This window comes from Camelus dromedarius, chromosome 17 (genome assembly GCF_036321535.1).
Source record: "Camelus dromedarius isolate mCamDro1 chromosome 17, mCamDro1.pat, whole genome shotgun sequence".
In the NCBI taxonomy this organism is placed as follows: domain Eukaryota; kingdom Metazoa; phylum Chordata; class Mammalia; order Artiodactyla; family Camelidae; genus Camelus; species Camelus dromedarius.
The window spans coordinates 24,194,408-24,217,443 of NC_087452.1; the positions used below are offsets into that span (position 1 = coordinate 24,194,408).

Below are 23,036 nucleotides of genomic sequence, written 5' to 3' on the forward strand. Positions count from 1 at the left end.
AGATAAGAATTTTATTTCCATTTGTGCATCTGACACAGTGCTGTCCAGCAGAACTTTCAGCAATGATGGAACGTTCTTTAGCTGTCTGCCTGGTATGGGGGTAACCGGCCCTGTGTGGTTACCGAGTACGTGCAAAGTGGCTAGTACAATGCTGGTGAAAGCAACCTACGGATTCAGTGAAATTCCAATGGCATTTTCCACAGACACAGTTAAAACAATCCTAAAATTCCTATGAAACCACAAAAGATCTTGAATAACCAAAGCCATTCTTAGAAAGGAAAACAAAGCTGGAGGCATTATACTTGCTGCTTTCAAACTATACTACAAAGCTATGGTAATCAAAACAGTACTGCTCAGGCATAGAAAGAGACACATCAGTCAATGGAATAGACTCTAAAACCTAGAAATAAAATCATGAATATCTGGCCAATTAATATTTGACAAAGGAGCCAAGAATACTCAATGGAGAAAAAACAGTCTTGTCAACAAATGGTGTTAGAAAAACGGGATATTCACATCCAAAGAATGTCGTTGGACCACTATCTTAAGCCTCTCACAAAAATTAACTTGAAATACATTAAAGACTTAACTGTAAGACCGGAAACTGTAAGACTGTTAGAAGAAAATACGGGGGGAAAGCTCCTTGACATTGACTGTGGCAAGGATAATTTGGATATGACACCCAAAGCACAAGCAACAAAAGGGAAAACAAACAAATGAGACTACACCAAACGAAAAAGCTCTGCACAGCAAAAGAAATAAACAGCAAAGTGAAAAGGCAGAATGTCATGTATCAATTACATCTCAGTAAAGCTGGAAACAAAAATACATGAATAAATAAATACATAAATAGTGTCCCCCCCTAAAATATCCCCAAAGTTCTTAATGTCTCTCTCCTCTCCTTTCAAACACTACAAACAGACAACCCAACAAAGTGGAAAACAAAACAGTATGTGGCTAGTAAAAATGAGGGAGTGAATTTTAATCTTACTCAGTTTTAATTAATTAAAATTAAAATTTTAATATAACCATATATGATTAGTGGCCACCATGTCAGAAAGATTTCCACAAGTCCATTCTATATACTTTATGTTTACTGACCTATTTAATCTTTACAACAGTGTAAGGCTTCACACAGAATGGATATGATACGGAATTTCATTATCCATATACATATTTATTTATATTTTCATCCTATCATATTTTTAAAATCTGAGGCACAGAGTGCTTAAGTGAGTTGCCCCAAATCACACAGCTAGTAAAGCAAGTGGCCAGTTCTCAAATCAAGGGCCAATTCCAAAGCTGTCACTCACTTCTATGTTCTCTACAGCAACGTGCACTGCTAATGGACAGGTGGTGGTGAAGGTAAACACGCAAAACATCCAGAAACATTTCATGTCAGACACGGGGAGAAGACACGCCTACCTGTCTTCCCTGTATTTTTCATCCAGGTTTTATTAGAAGATTCATTGTCGAAGCCATCGAGTTGCAGCTCCTGATACTCTTCACCGACACGCGCGTGCTGGTCTAAAATGTCTATGGGCGACTGGTTTCGGCCCCCACAGCTGACACTAGACGTGACCCAGTGCTCAGGACCATAGGCACCTGTTAAAAGAAAACAAGACTTCAATCCTCATAGCTGAAGGGTCAGGGATAGAAGGAACCAAACATAGGAAAGCCAAGCACTGCATCTCCTAACATACATTTTCCTGTATGGCCCACTCCAAAGACTTCCGTGTACTGGAAAACCATGAGTCCAAGCCACTTGCTTGATAGGGCAAGAAAATTAAAGAAAAGATACATTACTTAAGATAGTTTTGTTTCTTGATTTGTAATCAAACATTTGCTGACTTTCTCTGTAATCAGACTAAGGGGGCTGAGCAGAAGGGCTGTCAGAGAGTTGTCCATACTCTCTAAAAAAAATTTAAGCAAGTTTCCTAAAATAAGGAGAACACTTACTTATTCAGGAGAAAACACCTTAATCAGTTTAGGACGGTCTGCTATCGTGAATAATACTACACTGAACACAACTTTCTTCTATGCTCCTGAGAGTTTTTGAACTGGAAAAGGAAAAAAAAAATCAAAATTAAAAGCAACACAACATTGGATGAGAGTCATTATAAATAATGCAGGCAATGAAGCAGGGTTTTCCTTCTGGGTAACTGTGAGAGATTCTTCAGCTTAATCAGTTTGTACAAGGCATTCACTTCTCTTTCTCAATCCCTCTGTCATCGGATGTGGGGGCATAAAGTTACCTTCAGACTGGACTCTGCATTCATGTAAAAAAAGACTTTGGGAGACATATGGCACAGAAAGAGAGGAAGCGAATGTTGCTGTAACACACAGTCCCAGATGCGCACCAATCAAAAACAGGCAGAGGAAACACACTGCAACTGCCCTACTACCCCAGGCGAGACGTCTACCAAGTTGACAACAAGCCCTGTAACTTTTCCCCACTCTACTTCTAACCTTCTTCACATGACAAAGCAGAAGTAGTCAGCTGAAAAAAGAAAAAAAGGCTTTTGCTAGAAAGATTAAAGATAAATTTCTTTTTGAGAATCAGATGCAGAATAAGTCTAAACTGTATAATTTTTAGAAGATAAAATTTAAGCTTCCCAATCAATAAAGTTTAGTGTGTGTATAAACAAATATAGAAATACACTTTTTTTTTAACCTTTAAAATCAGATCAGCTTTCAAATCAGATAAAAGAGAATTAATGGCCAAAGTGACTTTAGGAGTCCGACCCATCCATGAACCCGTATTTTTCTGCCTCACTCTATACCCAGCCTTGTATGATGCACAGGACACTTTGGGGTAAATCTCCTTCCTACTGAAAAAGAGTCCACACCTGCGCCCAACCCACTACCACACACGCATTGGCCACGGGCTTCCCCATCCCCGAGTCTGACACAGCTCCCAGCTGATAAGAACAGAGGTACCATGAACAAAGGGGCAACTGCAGAAAATTTTTTCGGTCATAGTAAAGACGCTTCATGGCTGCAAAATTAACCGCCGAAGCTCCTTAAAACTGATTCACATGCTGGTTCTTTGACAAATAACTCGGCCTCGCTCTATTCCTGGGTCATTTTCCCAGTAACATAAAAGAGTATCAGAAAAGACACGTTCGCTGATTGGCAGAGACTTAGCAACCTCGGGGCGCTTTCGAAGTCACTTATAAATGTCCTAACACTTCCTAGAAAAAGTTAGCATCACCAGTGCCCTTACTGTAGGACTCCCAACTAAACTAGGCATTGTCTAGGGCTCTTCCCTCGTGTCGCTCCCCCTCTTGGTCAGATCCCCTAAGACTGTGATGAGTCACAGAGGAACAGAGCAAGCATTTGCCTATGTTCCAGCCAAACTTTATTTTCATCATCCATCAATATATTTGAAGGAAAAAAAGGAGGGTAAAGGGGACAGAAGGAGTGGGTCCAATTATCCCATCCGCTCTAAATTTTCTTCCAGATGCCAAAAGAATCCATTGAACAATTGAATAAAGGGCTCGCTGATATATTGGATGGCTGACCAAAATGTAAATTGTGGTTAGGTACAGTTGGGCTTGTATGCTTGAATTATGGAAACTCATGTTTTAATATGGTATTTTAAAACCATATTTAAAAAATATGGTGTGTGTGTGGATAATGCCTTTTAGAAACTCACTACTACAATAAAATTACACTCAATGGGGAAAAAAATGCATGGTAAAATCCATCCAAACACATGACTCCAAAGAAATATGAAGACAAGCCAACAGTTGTGAAAACACACAGACATCTTGTAGTTATCGTACTAATAAAATTAAAAAAAAAATACTCTGTTACCTCTGAAAAGTACTTGCCATTCACATCATTTCTCATAATCTTCCAGACAGGGGTGAAATATACTTTAGCACTCTATAAAAATATTATCAGGGTTCAGAGCAGTGAGATTCATTTACTCACTGGTAACAATCTGAAGATTTAAGCCGACTGCATGCTTGCTTTCACACTTCTACCCAATATACGTTCAAGTGCAATTTTAATTGAAACTGATCTTCCACTTCAGATTTTAAATTAATTCTTCTTTGGAGTGCTTCATGCTCCAGACACCCTTGCCTTGCAAAAACCCCTATGTCATTAGTGCAGGAAATAGAACACTTTTTCCAAGCTTGCAAGTATCGATTACCCATTCTCACACTGAAGCACCATTGCCAGTCCACACTGTATAAATCTCTTCAGTGTTAAAGACACTTTACAAAGGACTGAGAATTACACTATTAATCATTTCCAGTTGCACGAGGCTCACAGCAGCAAATGCTTTGTTTTTCAGAACTTTGAATAAACGCCTTTAAGTAAAAAACATGGCACTAAATAAAGACTGTGGTTAACTTACACCTAGTTTTGAGGGGAGTAAAAACAATCAGTAAGAAGCCTTCCTCTCTCAGGCCTGACATTAACTAACCTGAAAAAAGAAAAAAGAGACGTGTGTGTTTCAGTTTCCTCTTACTGACTCTTTCTTCGAATACGTGCATTTTGGCAGCTGGACCCATTCTGAGGAGCCCACCAAGTCCAACAGGACAACCTAACGTGCAAGGCTACCTTCTCAAAAGGGAGGCACGGGGCTCAGGGGTAGAAACCACAGGGCGGTTTGGCTGCCAAAAGTAATTTCCCATTCACCTGCTGAGAGTCTGGGAGGAATGAGGTCTTGATGGACACACACTGCCGGCATGTTAGTACCACGGAAATCTAACAGCCATTCTCACTCAATCTACGATGAAAAATATTCTCTTCTGAATGAATTCAGTGAATGCATGTGAAATTCCTGGCTGAAGGTCTGATCTCAGACTAAATGACTTCTAGTGAGGGAGGCTTCCATGAAAAATACACTAGGTTGTGTACTTTCCTGGCAATGGGTTCTTATTTTCCTATGGACATCTTATCACGAATGTAATTTATTCTTTACTCCATTAACGTCTGGCTTCCCCACTAGCTCATTTCTCTATGAGAACAGGTTTCTTCTTTGTCTTGTTCAACTGTATTCCAGGACCCAGCACAGAACCCTACACACAGTGCGTCGTGGTTATGTGTATTTTTGGCACAAATGTATGAAGTGGAAGATGAGATTAAAGGGTCTTCCACAGTTCTGGCTTCAAATGACATTACACTACAGCATGCTTTCTGTGCACTGTTTGGGTCTGAATTCTATACTTCTATCTGCTGACTTCTTACCAAGACTTCTTCACTCCCCTGGTCTCAAGAGTCAGGATGTCAACCTCAGAAGGAAGTATGCCTTCCTTTGTTTATTAATACGTTAAATTAACCTGAACAGTGATACGATAAAATAAGCAACAAACACGTGATGGGCATGATGGAATCTGTGTGCAAACTTAACAAGCCCACCAAGGGCAATTATGGTTTATAAAAGAAAGGAATGTGATAGAATTTAGCTTTCAGTGCCTTTTGGGAAGCACAGTTATTTCTAAGACTGAATTTTTTTTCCTATGCTTTAACAGAGCTCTCTAATCAAAGAAGGTCAATCAAGAAGGAAGATCAGCCTTGCTCATCAAGTCATCACAGTAGTCATTTCAATACTGACTCAACACTTGCTCGGTACCAGGCTCAGTGCCAGAAATGGGTGTCAGGGGACAGAGCTTCCACAGTTCCCTTGGGGTTCCCTTGGGTGACTTAAGCTGCCTGTGGCTCAGTGGAGGAAAATCAGCGGCGTCAGTATCGAAGGTGGGGGTTGCAAGGATTACGTGAGAGAATCCATGTACAGTACTTAGAACGGCACCAAACAAAACAAACTCCGCCAGAGGTGGCTGCTATGATTACTGCCATCGTTACTGTGTTCTAAAATGTGAAGCAACCCTTTGAGAACCTCACTATACAATGGAGGAAACAACAGTGCATTCCAACCAAGGACTAAGGCAGGTGGCTGCAGGCATCTTGTGATATACAGAGTAAAGGGCCCCTCACCTCCACAAAGATAGGACTTCCAGAGGAGATGACATCTGAAGGAAATCACTCCTTGAAGATTAGAGGGAAGTTTACTAGGCCTAGGCACTTCCCCCACTTGGGCAGAAGACAAGGAGTCAAAAGTGCAGTTGACCCTTCACGAGGTGAAGTTCAATCCCAATGCCCGAAGCATTTAGTAATGAGCTTCCAAAAATGGAGTAGAAAATGACAAAAAAGGCAAATTCCCAGTGGAGCAGCCCAGTAAATAGCACCTTAGCCAAGTGATGAAGGTTTATTTGTTTGTTTGTTTATCATTGTATTACTTAATTATTTTTTATCTTGGGAGTGGGTAACTAGGTTTATTTTTAGAGGAGGTACTGGGGATTGAACCCAGGACCTCGTGCATGCTAAGCATGCGCTCTACCACTTGAGCTATACCCTTCCCTGCCAAGTGATGAAGGTTTACCTCATGTTTGATAACTCAGATTGTCACTCACATCCTGATAGGACATGAGAAGAAGGGATTCTTTCTAAAAATCTGTAACCCCAGACCGATCTCGAGGAAAACATCAGACAAACCCAAACTAGGAACATTTTATAAAATACTTGGCGAGTAACGCCTCAACAATATTGAGGTCATGAAAAACAAGGAAAGACTGAAAAACAGTTGTAGATCAAAGATGACTTAGAAGCTGTGACAGAAAAAGCAATGTGTTATTCCGAGACTGAATGGTGGAACCAAACATGGAAATTAGTGAGAAAATGCATGAGCTCTGAATAAAGGTTGGAGTCAGTTAATAGTGACCAATGTGTTTCCTCGCTCATTTTTGTCTGTAGGGTCTTTGTCATTCTATTGTGGTTCCTCTGACAAGATGGGACATATTTCTGAAACTGCACAGAAGCCAAATGAAATCTAGGTTTTGTTAAATGAGTTACATTTTAACACCCAGATTTTACTGGATTTACTGTTACATACTTGGAAGCAGGTCTATGGCTTAACAGAAGAAGACAATGGACACTGATTTATAAGTAAGATAACGCCAGGATTGTTGTCATATTCTCTTTGTAGGAAAGGAATTTGCACAGAGCAAAGGAAAAGAGGGGTGGCCTAGAAAACACAGCAAGCTTGTGGGTGACATTTCATTATTTAAGGTTACATAAAAACCTTATAAAATTGGGAGAAATTCACCTTTAAAACTAATGCTTAAGGAACAACATTATTAGCTTAATTTATGGCTCATCTGTGCATTAAAAGAACTCATTCTTACCTCCTTGGTGTACCATTAACACGTCATTGTATTTTTCTCATTTTGAGATGCTACAATTCAGTAGACTAGAACCAGGAAGACGTATTTCTACAGCAGGGTGAATAAAGCACACAACTGGAGATTAATTCCAACTGGCCTGTTTAAGGCAGACAATTCCCCACGTGAAAATAACAGCAAATACTGCAAATCTGGGCTCACATCTGAGATCCTGCCTGATGTTGTGTTTCTTTAAGGCAGATTTGACTTGAAGAACTTGGCTGAAATGCATAAATTCTGAACTAAAACTAAGTCACTGTGTTCAAAGAAGAATTCAATAAAAATGTGAGAGGAACAGCTCAATCTTGTCCCCCACCTCCAGCAATACTACTTGAAAATCCACAATCAGCAAATACAACTGGTCAGCAGCAAGACTTTTCTACAGTTTAAGTAAACCATCTCACTTCTGTGTATTTCACTATTAATACCTGACTTGAGAAAAAGAGATAAAAGTGCTGTTTTTATCGCATATAAATCATACTTTTGTCTGAAAGCAAGGAATTTCAAATACCTGTCTATGATTTGTATTCCAAACAATGGTTTCTTTAAATACCTAAGAGGTTCCTTGCAGAAAATAAGCACACACCTTGAATTTATTTTACTGTAATACATCCAAGTAACGGTTTCTTTTCACTAATGAAAATCCATTAAAAATAATGAATTCTGTCTAAATCTAATTAAAAACAAAACTAATATACATGTTATGTGCTGTTTCTAGTCAAATATGCTTATTAATGCCTCCCTCAAGGAATTTATATTAAAAATATTACCCGGATCCAGGGTTATTACCCTGCATCTTGGTGTCTACTTTTAACTAAGAGCAACAATCCAAAAATATGTGTATTCATTTTTTTACCTAACATTATAATTAATGGTTTTTCTCCCAAATCTAAAACACATCTTTAAACTATTCCATTTTTTAATTAAAAAGCTTTATGGGACTTAACGATTCTTTTGCATTTTTCACTCCCGGTTGCTTAATTATCTTTTGTGCATTTATTGTTGTAGTTATGAAAAAAGAAAAAAGTGCTAAAAAGCATTCATATTGCTGATCCCTGCTGTTTTTCACTTTATTCATGTATAGGTATGAAATTGTTCAATGCTTTGACAGGAATTTTTGAATTTTTAAGCCAATTAAGAAAACATAAATTCACCTTCTAGGCAATAAAATAGTTTGGCACATATTTTGGTTTTAAATTTTAGGTATAAAAACTTCATTCCTCCATTTCGTACTGATGGTGTGTCTTCAGGTAACTATCAACAGCTAATCATAATACCAGAATATCAGAAAATAACACCAGAAATGGGAACCACTTTATATTGATTTTTTAAATATCAACTGTTATTTGTTTTATTTCCCAGAATGTCTATTTTAGGACTAGATGTTTCAAACGAATTTCAGGTAAAATGTGAAACAGCACAAATCTCTAAACTGGGGGTCCTAGATGCTGAAGGTCTCTCTGGAACCTATTTTACTGTTCTGAAAAATGAGGGTATTACAGTGAATGAAGATGCCAATCATGACTACCTGGTAGTTCTGAGCCACAGACCTCCAGGCTTGAGCAGAGGCTAAAAAGGGTTGACTGACTGACTGACTGACTGACTGACTGACTGATGTCTGCATGGGTGTGTGAAATGATAGTAGTAAAGCCCCCCCGAGAGCATGCATATAATTCATGGACTGGAGGATTCTGAAGGTCCTTCAAAGATAACGTCTGAAACTATGTATGTTTAGTGTACCTGGGATTAAAAACTTGTATCGTTCAGGTTGAGTCTACTCATATCCAAACAAACAATCAAAATTTTACTACTAACTGGAATGGTTTATTCATTCAAAATGTAACTAATATTGTTCAAAGGTGGGCCAACTTTGTTTCTGCTTCTTGTAGGCACAACATGGAATTGGCTACAGAAAGCATCTGAGCTATCAATAAAAAAGTCAGTTCTTACTGTCCAATGCCAAACATCTCAAATGTTTATAAACTCTAGGTAAGTTGGTTCTGACCTGAAGTCTTCAACCTTCAAGTCAAGTGTGTCTTCAAGCAATCAGCACTCTTCATAAGACAAAGATCTGCTCTTGCAGAATTCTGACTGTTCCCACAGAACAACATAAGTAATTGTCCAGAGACTAAAAAGGTCACGTGGCATGGTGGAAAGAACACTGGGTAAGCAGACTTGCCATCTGAGTTCCAGTTCAAGGATGGCAAATCAGCTTTAACCCACGTGTTAGCTCCAAATGTCTGTGTAATTACTTATCAATAAAGACAAGATCAATTACCAATGTCTGTCAGGAGTGCCAGAGGGACAGGTGGTGACAGGTCACAAATTGGCTCTTTTCATTCCAGTTTCAACTCTGCAAAGTGGAGCTGAATGTGGCAGCGGTTAAGTCTTATTGTGATTCAATTTCCTTACACACAAATTGTATCATATCATCTCTAAAAACCCAGAGTTCTTAACTCTTTAAGAATACTTAAGAACACCTCCCGGAAGAATCACATAGGCACTTACCATTTTGTGGGTATTTCAGCTATCATGCACCCTCACTGGATTCATTCCTGAAAGTAACTCCGAGGAAGTGGTGAGGATTAAACGAATTATGACGTACAGCGCACATCCAACAGCACTCGGTACGTGCTGAGAGTGCTGAACAAACACGACTATCTACACTTTCTTCTAGGGACCACATCCAAACCCTAAACTCTAGATGGTGTGACCCTGCTCCAGGCTCCAGAAACAGAGCCTGACTGGTTATTTGGCAATTAGTTTAATCCCATCCTCCTTGACAAGAGACTGACTAAGGAAGGGGTGTCAACCCAGGACTAAGCCAATCAGCACCAGGGATCTCCCTGGTCAGAGGGGATGACTAAGAGGTTGGTACCAGTCAAACAGAGCTCCTGATTTTCGCTCAGAGCCTGTGAGAAAAGCCTACCCTCCTCCCTGAATGTGAATGAAGAAGAAGGAAGGAGTAAAATGATTTGGAACCAAGAGGGAATGAGCTAGAAGCCAAAGCTGACAAGTAAAGAGGAAGGAGCACACCCATCCCCCACCAAAAAAAAAAGAAAGTAAGAAAAAGGAAAAAAACAGAGGTAGGACCTGATCAAACCAATCCTGAAATTCAAATTTTACCTCTAGATGGCTCACTTTTAAAGTGTCTTTATATTCACAACAGCTTCAGGAGCCTTTCTGCTATTTGTGACTAAAAACTATGGAGGACAATCAGAATGCTGGATTAAAGAGGCCAACAGTTAAATCATTCAACGCCTTCAACATTCATCACTAAGACGAAAATGTCAAAGTATAAAGATAAGAATCAGGAATGCGTGCTGGGTGGAATACTGCAGGATAACATCTCCTGATTCCCCTACCTTCCTCTGCCTCTCTCTTCCTTTCCTCTTTCCCTAGAGGAGAGGATAAACTTGGGAAGGGTTTAAAGATCTCATTTAGACAAAAGGAGAGGGAAAAGGCTCTGAAGTTCCCAGCTGTAAATTCTTAACTCTTGGTAACACAGAGGTCACAGGACAAGAATCCCTGCAGGTCTTCGTGGGAACAGCTGCCTCTCACTGAAGTCTTCTGCCTCTGAGACAAACCACAGCACAAGTTACTATGTCGGGAAGGCCCACTGAGATGACCTTGTATTATTCCCAAAGGTCAGAGTGAAGGGAAATAAAACAGACAGTGAAGGTCTGGTTCAGTCTGGTTCAGACAATGCTGGGACTTCCCGTCTTTGGAAGGAAGGCCTTTTTCACACCATTTCTCTCCATGGTCAGGACCAGGCCCCACAGAGTGCAGTGGAAGGGAAGTTGCTTTGGCTCCTGACAAATCCTAACCATGAACAAGAAAAAGGAAAAATCTCCAGAGGCAGAATTAAGGAGCTTGGTGTTGGCAAGGGCTATGTATAGACCAACCCCCCAACACGAGGGCTGAAAGGGAAAGAACGAGAAATTAAAACCAGTTTTATGAGGCGCTCACTCAACAGCTGAGGGGCCTGCTGTGGCGGGAGGCAGTGTGTGGGACTGGGAAACACTTCAGAGGCTGCAGACAGGATGATTAACACCCTTCCTGTGACAACTATAAAAGGAGGAATGTATGCTCCTAAATGTATTAAGTATTAAACACTATCTGGGGAAATGTCTAGACACACAGCGCCACACTGATGGGGAAAGCCAAAACAGCATGATGGATCCTGCGTCCTCTGACACACTGTGAACCGCTTGCTTTCACTTCTACTTCAACACATTTACAGTGTGGGTAACTTTCAGTAAGACAATGTACAAAGAAAACTGGAGGAATTTAGCAGAAGCAACAGTGACCAAAAAACAAGAACAACTCCCTTCATTTCCCCAAATCAGATGATGCGTTAACCTATTTGAGACAGGCCACTCATCCATGTTGTATCTCCTTAACTTTCTTCATTTCTCTTTCCCGAAAATGGTCCATGAGAAAGTAAACTCCATGATGTCAGATACTTGTCTATTTGGTTCACGTAGCACACAAAAGGCACTCAATAAACAAATTATCTGTTCAAAAGTGAAGGATTAAGTTGGGGCATTCACCCAAAACTCAGTTATCAAGGTAAATAATTACTTCAATGCAGTGTTTTAAAGCTGAAAGTGAATGCAAAATACCCACAATGAGCAAAACACAAAAAATTTAAATAAAGATACTATCAGTAACAGTGCTATGTAAAGTTATACTGGAACTCGAGGCAAAAGGAAAAATCAGTAATCAAAAATATCTCACTAAAATGTAATTTCTATTGGTTGGGGAGGGTACAGCCCAGCAGTAGAGTGTGTGCGTAGCGTGCACAACGTCCTCAGTTCAATCCCCAGTACCTCTGTTAAACAAAAAAATTAAAAATGAATAAATAAACCTAATTACTCCCTCCCAAAAAAGCTTTAAAAATTAATTATAAAAAAAGCTAAAATATAATTTCTTTTGATTACTGAGCTTTTTTGACACCCTAGTCCCAGACCCATAATAAATGACTGAGTGCATTAATATTATACATCAATAAAATGACATCAGTAAGGCATCATCCATTTGGAGAATGTTCACTATGTGCCAGGAGTTGTGAGGAAAGCTTTCTACATTTTGTCTTCTTTGATCCTTTCAACAACTCGTGTCAAGCACATATTCGTTTCATCATTTCACAGATAAAGAAATTGAGGCTCAGAAGCTAGTAAACTTGCCCTCGCACAATAAGTGAGAGACCAAGGAGTCACTTCTAGATCTCTGGGACTAACCCACACTCCAAAAGAGGAATTTGCAAACTACAGCCTGTGGGCCACATCCAGCCCACCAGCTGCTTTTGTTCCAATAAAGTTTTATTGGAACACAGCCACACCCATTCACATATGAATTACCTAATGGTCGCTTCCCTGCTGCAACTCTAGAGCTGAATACTTGTGAAAGAGACAAAAATCCTAAAATGTTTACCATCTGGCCCTTTATCTACAATATGAAAGAACTGGCAATAATGTAAATATCCATCAGGAGGGACTTGCTAAGCAAGCTACTTCCATTACTTAATACTATACAATGGCTGAAAAGCAGATAATCCTACTCTAGGAAAAATTTCAGATGGATCCAAGATTTAAATATTTAAAATAAGTAAGTAAAAGCACAAGAAGCAGTTGCAGGGAAATTCAGAGTAGGGAAAACACTTCTACCTACCACGGAAAACCCCAGTCAGAAAGACTGAGGAAATTAAATACAGTAAAGAAATATTAATTTTCTGACAGCAGCAGGCACCATAAGAGACATCGAAAGACAGATGATCTTCAAAAATAATCTGTAATTCATCCTACAAAAAGGAAGGTTCTTTAGTCTATCAATAGAGTCTAAAAATCAATAGACCCCAAACCCCATTAAAAAATAGACAAGAGATACGAACCAATAGTTCATAAAAAGGAAACACAAATGCAGCCTTAATATAGGAAAAGCTGAGGTCCCTCACAAATAGTGAGAAACACAAAATAAAATTATATACGTGCATTGTTTCACCTATTAACTTTGTAAACATCAAGAGGTTTGATTATATACTGTTAGCAAGGATGTATTCAAATCAGAACTTTCATTTACAAAACTGAGAAACTGATAATCTTCATGGAAGATAATTTGGCAATAACAATTAAAATTACAAATCTGTACTCCCTTAACCCTGCTGTTAATTATACAGATATACTCACATTCATACAAGGTTAAGGTTAGTCAAGGCCGCATCACTGGTTGTATCCAAAATCAAAAACAAAATAAATATCCATCACCAAAGGGCTAGTTCACTAAACTCGACAAATCAATGCAGTGGAAGAGTGTGGAACTTGGGGGTGGGAGGAAGGAAAGAAAAAGAAACCTCTTAAAGCTAAAATGATCAAACTTTCAAGTTATATTCTTTAGTGAAAAACTCAACATACATTATACTACGCTACCACTTTCAAAAATGAGAAAATAAATGGCGATAGATAGATAGATAGATAGATAGATAGATAGATAGATAGATACATATACATTTACTGTATGGACATGAAGTATCCCTGGGAGCACATTTAAGAAAGCATAAAGGTAGTAGATGAGAAGAAATAAGAACAGATGTTTCACTACTTACTCCTTTATACTCTTTGAACCGTACTAATAAGACCTATTTAAAAGTTAAATCTGAAAGAGTCATAGGAAATGAAAACGGAGGAAGGAGTATCCGACACCACTCAGTGGGGAAAAAGCCAGTGGCAGAGCAATGATTACAGAATTATGTCATCTCACATAAAGAAAAAAAAAAATCAAAATTACAACCAGAGACAAAAAGTACACACAGATTAAGAGGAAGCTTGCAAAACTGTTAATGGTGGTTACCTCTGGGATGGGAGTCAAAAGATGCTTTTAAGATCTAGAAAGATACTTGTTTTGAGAATACATGTAGTGCTTCCGCAATTAACAACAGCAGCAAAAAAACATTTAAAAATTTTAGACACGTTATTTCTGAGATCTTAGCCTAAGAACATTGCTGATGAACTCTGGAACTCCTGAGTTCTTAACACAGTAACAGGGTTCATTGCCCCATTAGGACGAAAGTTTGTTCTTTGGGGCAAAAATGTATTTCTTTTTTCATCTTAAAAGCACAGACACGCATAAAGCACGTAATCAGATATACAGTCTATCGATGGTATTAAAATTTCATGACCTGGGGGGGGGTTAGGGTAAAATGTCTACAAAGGCTACTTAGGGAGGGGGCAATAATAGAAAATAAGGTTGAGAAGAAAAGCATCATGAAATTCTGTGGGCAAAACAGATCCTCAGGTCTTCTTCATGTGACTGTTAAAGTCTGATCCATATTAAAGGAGGTAAGTCTATTTTAACCTTAATATGGGATAACTAGGAAAAAAGCCAGTATTACCGAGAAGTCATTAGGTTCCTCACTGTGATTTTATATCATAACCCCACAAGGAAACCCTGCAAGCTACTAATATATCCATTATTTCAGGTGGAAAACTGAGACTCAGTTCCCAGGAATGCAAGCACTGAGGCTGTAATTTGAACCAAAGTCTGTACACCTCTTCCACTTGGCTGCGCTACCTGTTGCTTCTCTGCTACATCATATTTAATTTTAACCCATCATTCCTGCCCCTCAGGAGCTGGGGAGATCCTGATATTGTCATCTAATTTCAGACCTAGGCCCTCCCGGCAATGTGCCACTCTCAAATTTAATAAATCCATCTCCTTTGTCAGGTTGATGATAAAAATGCTCAAAAGGCCAGGGCCCAAGATAGAACTCTCCATCATTACAGTGGTGCATTATCCAGAATTCCCTGGGAAGAGTTTTTCAATCTACCATGAATCCTCATTTCTCCATCTTAACTCAGAATATCAAGAGATACCCTGTCAAGGCTTCTCTCTGAAACCCACATACCTGTGTTGGTTGCACCTGAAAAATCTAGCAATGTTGTCGACAGAGCTTTAAAAAGGGGCGGACAAGGAGCTTCCCTACAGAATATCAGAACACAGTGCTTTGAGGACAGGGACATAACTTTAATTTCCTCACCCTTGTCACCCATACTGGGAAGAGTAGGCACTGGATGACTATGGGTTACCTGATATAAATGGGGCATATAAGGGGAACATAATAAAAGAGCAAATCACTGAAAGTACAAAATGGCCAGCTTTCTTATTTTCCATTCAGTCAGAAATTTGTGATCAAAATAAGATGTCTGATGAAAATCGTCATAAACCTTAGGAATCACTATTATATTTTTAGGGACTAAACTTAGAATTGATAGAGAAGAAACAAATGCAATTGTAAGAGTTACAGATGGGATCTATTTATATTGACAGCAAAGAAAGTGGTCCCGATGAAAAACAAAATTCTTTAGAAAAACACCATGGATTCTATTTGTAAGTGAAACACACTTTCATTTCAGGATTTAAAGTGGCCACTGATGGCTATGAATGATGAAAACAGTGGTTCCGAAATGGTGAACTAAAGGCCCAGGCAGGACTTTATGACTAGGAAACTTGCTTAGAAATAAAATGTGTATTTCTGGGTACCCATATCACGACCTCCAAGAGTGGGAGCAAGGAAACTGTGTTTTGAGAATAATCAAAATAGCCACGAACAGTACTAAGAGCGGACGCTGAGTACTAACTGTTACTAAAGGCACAGTACTTTATAAGAACCATCTCACTTAATTCTGAAATCAACTGTAAACCATGAACTTCTCTATCATTCCTACTACACAGAAGGGGTACATGAGGGTCAGTGTGTAATCAGCTCCAGACCACTGCCCTAGTAAATAAGCAGCTTTTAAGCCCCACTTCACATGCATTCTTAGGTACTAACGTTGTTTATGAAACAGAAACAGGCTCACAGACATAGAAAACAAACTGATGATTATCAAAGGGGAGACAGGGGAAGGGATAAAGTAGGAGTTTGGGACTATTATATACAGAACAGACAAACTACTGTATAGCACAGGGAATTATAGTCAATAGCTTGTAATAACTTATGATGAAAAAGAATATATATATATAAAACTGAAATATATATATATATATATATATATATATATATATATAAACTGAATCACTATGCTGTAACCAGAAACTAACACAACATTGTAAATCAACTACACTTCAATTTAAAAAAAAAATCATTTACAGGTCCATGGGTTATCTTATTTGCTCCTGACAATACCATCTCCAGTTTATGGATGAAGATACTATGCTTAAAAAGGATAATTTATGTGGTATTTAGGTCCCTTAAGCAAGTCATGGAGCCAGGATTCAAACTCAGCTCCAGAGACACCTCCCGCCCCCGCCCCCACCCCACCCCCATTTTAAATATCCTGCTATGGTAATATTTAAATGGATGGATATTTCTGGGCAGTTCCGATGTTAGCCATATCTGGAGGTCAACATCAACATGAGCTGCACATCTAGGTCCAAAAATCTTCTCCACAAAGGACAGAATCACTCAGCCGGGGCGACAGGTTGGGGAGCTTTGACAGCTAGCTTTGACATTGGCATTTCATAACCAGCAAAGAAAATGTTATTATCAAAATACTAACATTTTCAATAAAACCTTGTGTTTGCTGGTGGGGCCCAAAGCTAACCAGGCAGATGAGGAAAATGAAACAAGTAACCATTTGTTATGCTGTCTAACGGCAGCTACTCACAGAAAGGCACAATGTCCCATAACCAGCCTACTAAATTTGAAAAGAATAATACCATGAACACTGGGAGATTAAGATGGAAGGAAAATCTGATGGGAAAATTACACGTACACCTAATTAAGATCACACATCTTTGTGTAACGAAGAGTTTCTGCCCTATTTAAGGTAATAAAAGGTTTTAAAACATTTAAAAGCAGTATCAACTCACATTAAAGAACTCACTTTAAAAACAATTATCAACTCACTTTAAAGCCATCAGAGCAGATAACTTGCAGTAAATACTTAAATGAAAACAAAAAACTTTGGCTTAAGGTATGGCTCTGTAGTTCTTGAAGTATCACAGATATCATTAGAAAAAATTATTCCTGACTACATTTCAGATCTGTTATTAAGAAGACAGAGCACAATCTGACAGTTAAATGGGGGACTCCTTCATGGATGGAACACTTAAAGACAAAAAAAAAATTTATTTTTTCAGACAATATAATGAAGAATCCTACTGGCAAGATGCGTAAAAAGTAGGGCTGAAAGAAACTGAAGTCAGGAATCATTGCTTGTGACTAAGAGGGAGACAGAACATATATTCTACCTTCTGGATTCTAGAACTCCAGCCCTGGATGGTGCAAGCATATGTCGAGTCCTGGCCACCATATTGATGGACTTAGCTGGAATTTCTCAGTTCAGGAGCTCACATTCCAGAGAAAATGTTTAGTGATTCCCAAAACAGTAGGATCCTGGTTGCAGAAAAACAAGTTCTCTAATTAGCAAATTAGAAGTCCCTTCCTTGCAGATAAAACCGCTAATGCAGACAAAGCCTCAACATTAAATAATCATTTTCAGAAGATGTTGGACAAAGAAGAGGAAATGGGCTGTAATCAGCTTCCATTCTCTTGGCAGCCTTTGTACTCCACAGTGGGACCACTTTTGAAGGGGGAATTTAGACCTTTCGAGTATCTAGGAAAAAGAGCTTGTTTTCATTTATTAGCATTAAATTTTTCCCCCAACTCCCTCCAAAAACATCTAAATCAGGGGGAAAAAAAAAAAGGAGAAACAAAATTTTGAAAAAGTATAGATACTTCTTTAAAATGCTTCCTGGGTCACATAACCTAAACTCTAAATCACTGTGATTCTAAGCATCACTCATAAGTACTGTACTTAATATTTCATTCTGAATTTCCTTTGCAGTAGGTCTAACTAGCGCCACTCCCACTCTTTGGGTGAATCCCAAACAGAAGTAAATTTCAGGACAGCGACTGGCCTCAACCACACTACTCCATGGCCGTTCATACTATATCAAAACCAACAGTGAGTAAAACTCAACACCCACATTGCTCTTGTCTGAAGTTCGCATTATTCCAAAAGGTCTTGAATGCCAGTGGGCACGTGTGCTCCTTCTGAGACTGGGGGTAGATGAAGGAATCACCAGTAATCTCAGCCTAATGCTTCTCTGCAAGCATGAAAGGCTACTGTTCTGAAAGGGTTAACTGATTTCAACCTCTCAGGACATAAGGGGCAGAAGCCTCAGGCCCTTGGGGACATCTGATCATAAAACCCTTGTCTTGAATCAGATTTTACTTGTGCAAACCTGAAATTCCCACTCCTTCTTTTATCTTGAACTTGACAGTGTGGTCTGTACCATCCTATGGGCATCCTTCAGTGCTCAGCGCAAAAACCTTGGTGGCTTCCCTCACTTCTTTATCTTATTCTCCAGACTCAGCAGCAAACCCCAGCCTGCACCTTCACAGCAGACCTGAAGCTCACTACTTCTCCCCAGTGCCACCTGCCACCACTCTGGCCCAAGTCGTCATCTTCTGTCCTAGGGACTGCTCTGACTGTCTCCTACCCTGACTCGCTGACCCATCTTTCCATCCTTCCGTCTAATATCAACACAGCAGCCAGCGATCCTGTTAAAACTAAGTCAGATCATGTCACTCATCTGCTAAAAACCCTCCACCAGCATCCTTCGACATTTAAGAGGAAAAGCCAAAGACCTGGAAAATAGTCTGCAAGACTGAACACATCTGCTCCCTGCCCCCAATTACCTCCCTGATCACAGCTCCTACTTCTCTCCACATTGGTCCCTCTACGTAAGCCACACGGGCCACCTCACTGTCTCTTGAACATGTCAAGCATTTTCCTCCTGTCTTATCTAGGGTAACTACACTTCACCTCCTTGAGATCATTACTTAACATGTCATTTTTTTCCCAGTGCCCTGCTCTGCCTCTCAAATTGCATCCTTCATCCCAATGTGCTTTCTTTCCCTTATTATTTTTCCTCCATAGCACTCACCTTCTAATATTTTAACATCCTTATTTGTTTTACTTATTGTCTGCTGTCTGCTCACTATTCCTGCTGGAATTCGAACTCTGTAAGAATAGGGATACACCTGCTACGGGCATTGCGGTATGTGCACAAAGATATCCAAAACAAATATAAACAACAAGGCAGTCATGGTTTCAAACACAGAGGGGTTTTAACAACTTTATTGAGGTACAACATATATGCTTAAATTCAACCATTTCAAGTGTACAATTCAATGATTTTTTTGTAAATTTATAGAGTTGGACGACCAACATCGCAATCCAGTTTCAGAACACTTCCATTACACCAAATAATCTGGAGAGGAATTTTTTTTTTAACTGAAGTAGTCAGTTTAATTTCTGGTGTACAGCATAGTGATTCAGATATATGTATTTTTTCCAGATCCTTTTCACATGCTTTTTCCTTATGGACTATTACAAGGTACTGAATATAGTTCCCTGTACTATACAGTAGGACCTTATTGTTCATCTATTATGTATAGCAGTTGGTATCTACAAATCCCAAACTTCCATTTTATCCCTTCACCCCTCCTTTCCCCCATAGGGAACCATAAATTTGCTTTCTATGTCTGTGAGTCTGTTTCTGTTTTATAAATAAGTTCATTTGTATCATCTTTTTAGATTCTACATGTAAGTGGTATAATACAATATTTTTCTTTCTCTTTCTGGTTTACTTCACTTAGTATGACAATCTCCAGCTCCATTCCTGTTGCTGCAAATGGCATTATTTTATTCTTTTATGGCGGAATTGTATGTGTGTATGTATGTGTCACACACACACACACACACACACACACACACACACACACACACCATGACTTCTTTATCCAGTCATCTGTTGATGGACATTTAGGTTGCTTCCATGTCTTGGCTATTGTAAATAGTGCTGCTATGAACACTGGGGTGCATGTGTCTTTTTGAATTAAGAGTTCCCTCTGGATATATGCCCAAAAGTGGGATTTCTGGATCATATGCTAAGTCTATTTTTAGTTTTTAAAGAAATCTTCATACTGTTCTCCATAATGGCTGCACCAAACTGCATTCCCACCAACGGTGTAAGAGGGTTTCCTTTTCTCCATGCCTTTGGAGAGGAATTTTTAACTGGAAATCCAACTACAACAAATCTCCATTTATAAAATGCAGTCAAACTTCTAGGAACAGGGTTTATGAAGTAATTTGCTCACTAGTACTCATCAATCTACTACTTCCTTTTGTTTCGGAATGCATTTTTTTTTTTAGTTCAAACACAGTACCCAGCACACCAAAACCAATGGAAATAACAAGATGAGTAGAATTTGGGAATTCTGCTCTTTAACCAGAGATACTGGGTAGCATACACAGGGACTCAACAGACAAACACTGACTTCCTAGCATGACTACCAAATGGGAAAAAGATGCTGTTCACTGTACGGCTTGACGTAGTCCCAATGGGACCAGGTTCCTCAACGTCTTTTGCTTGGATATGACCAGCTACATCTTTCTATAACAGGGAGCCTACAATTAGTAACCCTCACTTTTGTAAACCAAGTGCTCCTTGAAATTACAATTCACTAATATTCAAGACACCGTGACACTTTAATGAACTAATGACAGAGCAGACAATAAATAAAAAGTTAACCAACGTTGCCCTGTTAACCTCAGGGTTTTAGAACGTAGCACGAGTGGCAGGTATGACTTCCCAGACGTGAGCTAATTCGGCTCACATTCCTTTATGGAGCATTTTCTTCCTAACTGCCATTGCAGTCCTGCCAGGTTCCAAGCCAAGAACTGACTATGATTTAACATGTAGATTCAGATACTAGAATTTTCAGCACATGTGCAAAATAAATTCTGAACATCCACCTTAAAAATCACAATTAAGACACCACAACTAATCTACAAGACAGCACTACTAATCTACATTTATTAATTATGTCAAGAAATTCCTTCTAATCTCAAAGGTGTTTTTTTTCCCCTGCATACCTTTGGATAATCTGTTACACATTAACAACTAAAATCCCAAAGAAAAACACACTGGATGTCTTTTCAAGTATTACTTATTATTTGCAGACAAAGCTATTAAATTAGCTTCCCCAAAGTAGCAAACATCAAAACCCTATCTGAAGATAAGGCAACTATGTTTTCTTCTGGCCTCTTTAAACAGAGACGTTCCTCTCTGTTTTCTGTATTTCTTTGTTGCTGATTCTTAAAAACAGAGAAGAAAGGAAAACTGCTTAAGTGTGGCCTTCTTCCTAACTCTAAAACATAGAAATCGGGAGATTACAAAGGAGTTAAAATCATTCTTTCCATTTCCTCTTGAAAGATGGAGTTTCTCAACACCATCCAAGAAGTCACCCAGATACTCTATGCTAGCGAATCAAACTAACTTAAATTAACATTATAAACATAAGCAACTGGAAAATTTACCACACAATGTTCCAAAAATGTGGCATTTCATTAACTTGCTTTATACAACATTTACAACTAAAGGCAAATGAACCATTCATTAGCCACGGTAAAAAAGAAATGATAGGAATCTATCTATGGGTGGAGACAGATCAGCCTCAAAATTATCCCAAACTTACTTTGAAATGTAATCTCAAAAACGACCTCAATTGTTTCATATTAACTTGCACACTCATGCAAATAAATCTATCCCACGGACATAACTGAGAAGGCACACGGGCGAGTTCCATCTCCCCACTGCAGCTTCCGGAGGGGGAAGACGCTATTCCTGGATCTCTCCTCCCCCATCACAGCCACGAGGCACGCTGGGCCAGGTGCTTCGCTCCCCAGGCTGGCCAGCTGCAGCTAGAAGATGCCACACATCTTCGTCCTGAACGTCCAGATATGCTCACCGGGGTCCACATAGCCCAGGCAAGATGCAGGAAATCAAGGACACTGAGTCTGCAGCGTATGTGTGGAAAAATCACTCTCAGTGCTGTAGTTTGCAAAACACAGACTCACCTCACTTCCTCACTGGGTTCCCCGAGTGCAGCCCACTCACCGACGTGCCCACGTCCTGCCCCTCTACCTGAAACCTTCCCCGTCTTCTACGATACTCTTTCAAAGGTAACTTGATCCACACAATTCAGTGCTGGACTCCTGTGTGCCCAACTGTTAGTTTTTTTAAATTTAATATATTTAATTAAAATTCCCCAAGAAGAATAATTAATTCACTCACACCATACTGATAGTCATTTATTATTCCTACTAATGCATTCATTGATGCAAATATTCTTCAAGGTTTTTTTTTCTCCAAGGCTCATTCTTCCTGAGCTCTGTGTCCACGGGAACACTGCTGAGGGACAAGGGTCTCTGCCCCAGTGGGGAGCACACTCTTGTGCCCACAACTACTGCCACTCCTGCTGTGGCTGCTGCCACCTACCATTAATGCACCCTTCCCCAGGCCAGGCACGTGGCCTGTCGTATTTCGTTTTACTGCACATCCCATCCTGTGTCAAATACAGTACCACATTTCCATTATTTAGACGTAGAAACTGACACATGAAGAAGCTAAGTCCCATGAGTGGGAACACAAAATCTGCTGAATCAATTTGGTTACGATGCTTTTTTTTTTTTTTTTGGTATAATTCCCTAAAATAGCATCATCAATCCCAGGAAGTGCCATCACACCATCATCCTTCATCACAGCCTTCCTCTCCTCCCATTCCACAGGGGAGGAAAGGAAAGTTGAGAGGGCTTAAATGGACAGTCCTTGATTTTACCATGTTCAGAATCTTTATCAAACATATCTTCCCACACAAGAAACACCAGTGATCCAAGCACCAGGGTGGATGTGCTCTCAGACAACAATGCCAGAGGCACTACAGTGCAG

At 39.4% G+C, this 23,036-nt stretch overlaps 1 protein-coding gene across 4 annotated transcripts in view; it reads right to left on the reverse strand.

Moving 5' to 3' along the window:
* PTPRG (protein tyrosine phosphatase receptor type G) overlaps positions 1-23,036 on the reverse strand; it is a 666,481-nt gene that overhangs the window by 288,962 nt on the left and 354,483 nt on the right. For all 4 annotated transcript variants that reach the window (XM_064496361.1, XM_031470665.2, XM_010980956.3 and 1 more), the window contains one exon: positions 1,426-1,605. In XM_064496361.1, the coding sequence (XP_064352431.1) occupies positions 1,426-1,605 (180 nt within the window). The remainder of the gene's footprint in view (positions 1-1,425; positions 1,606-23,036) is intronic.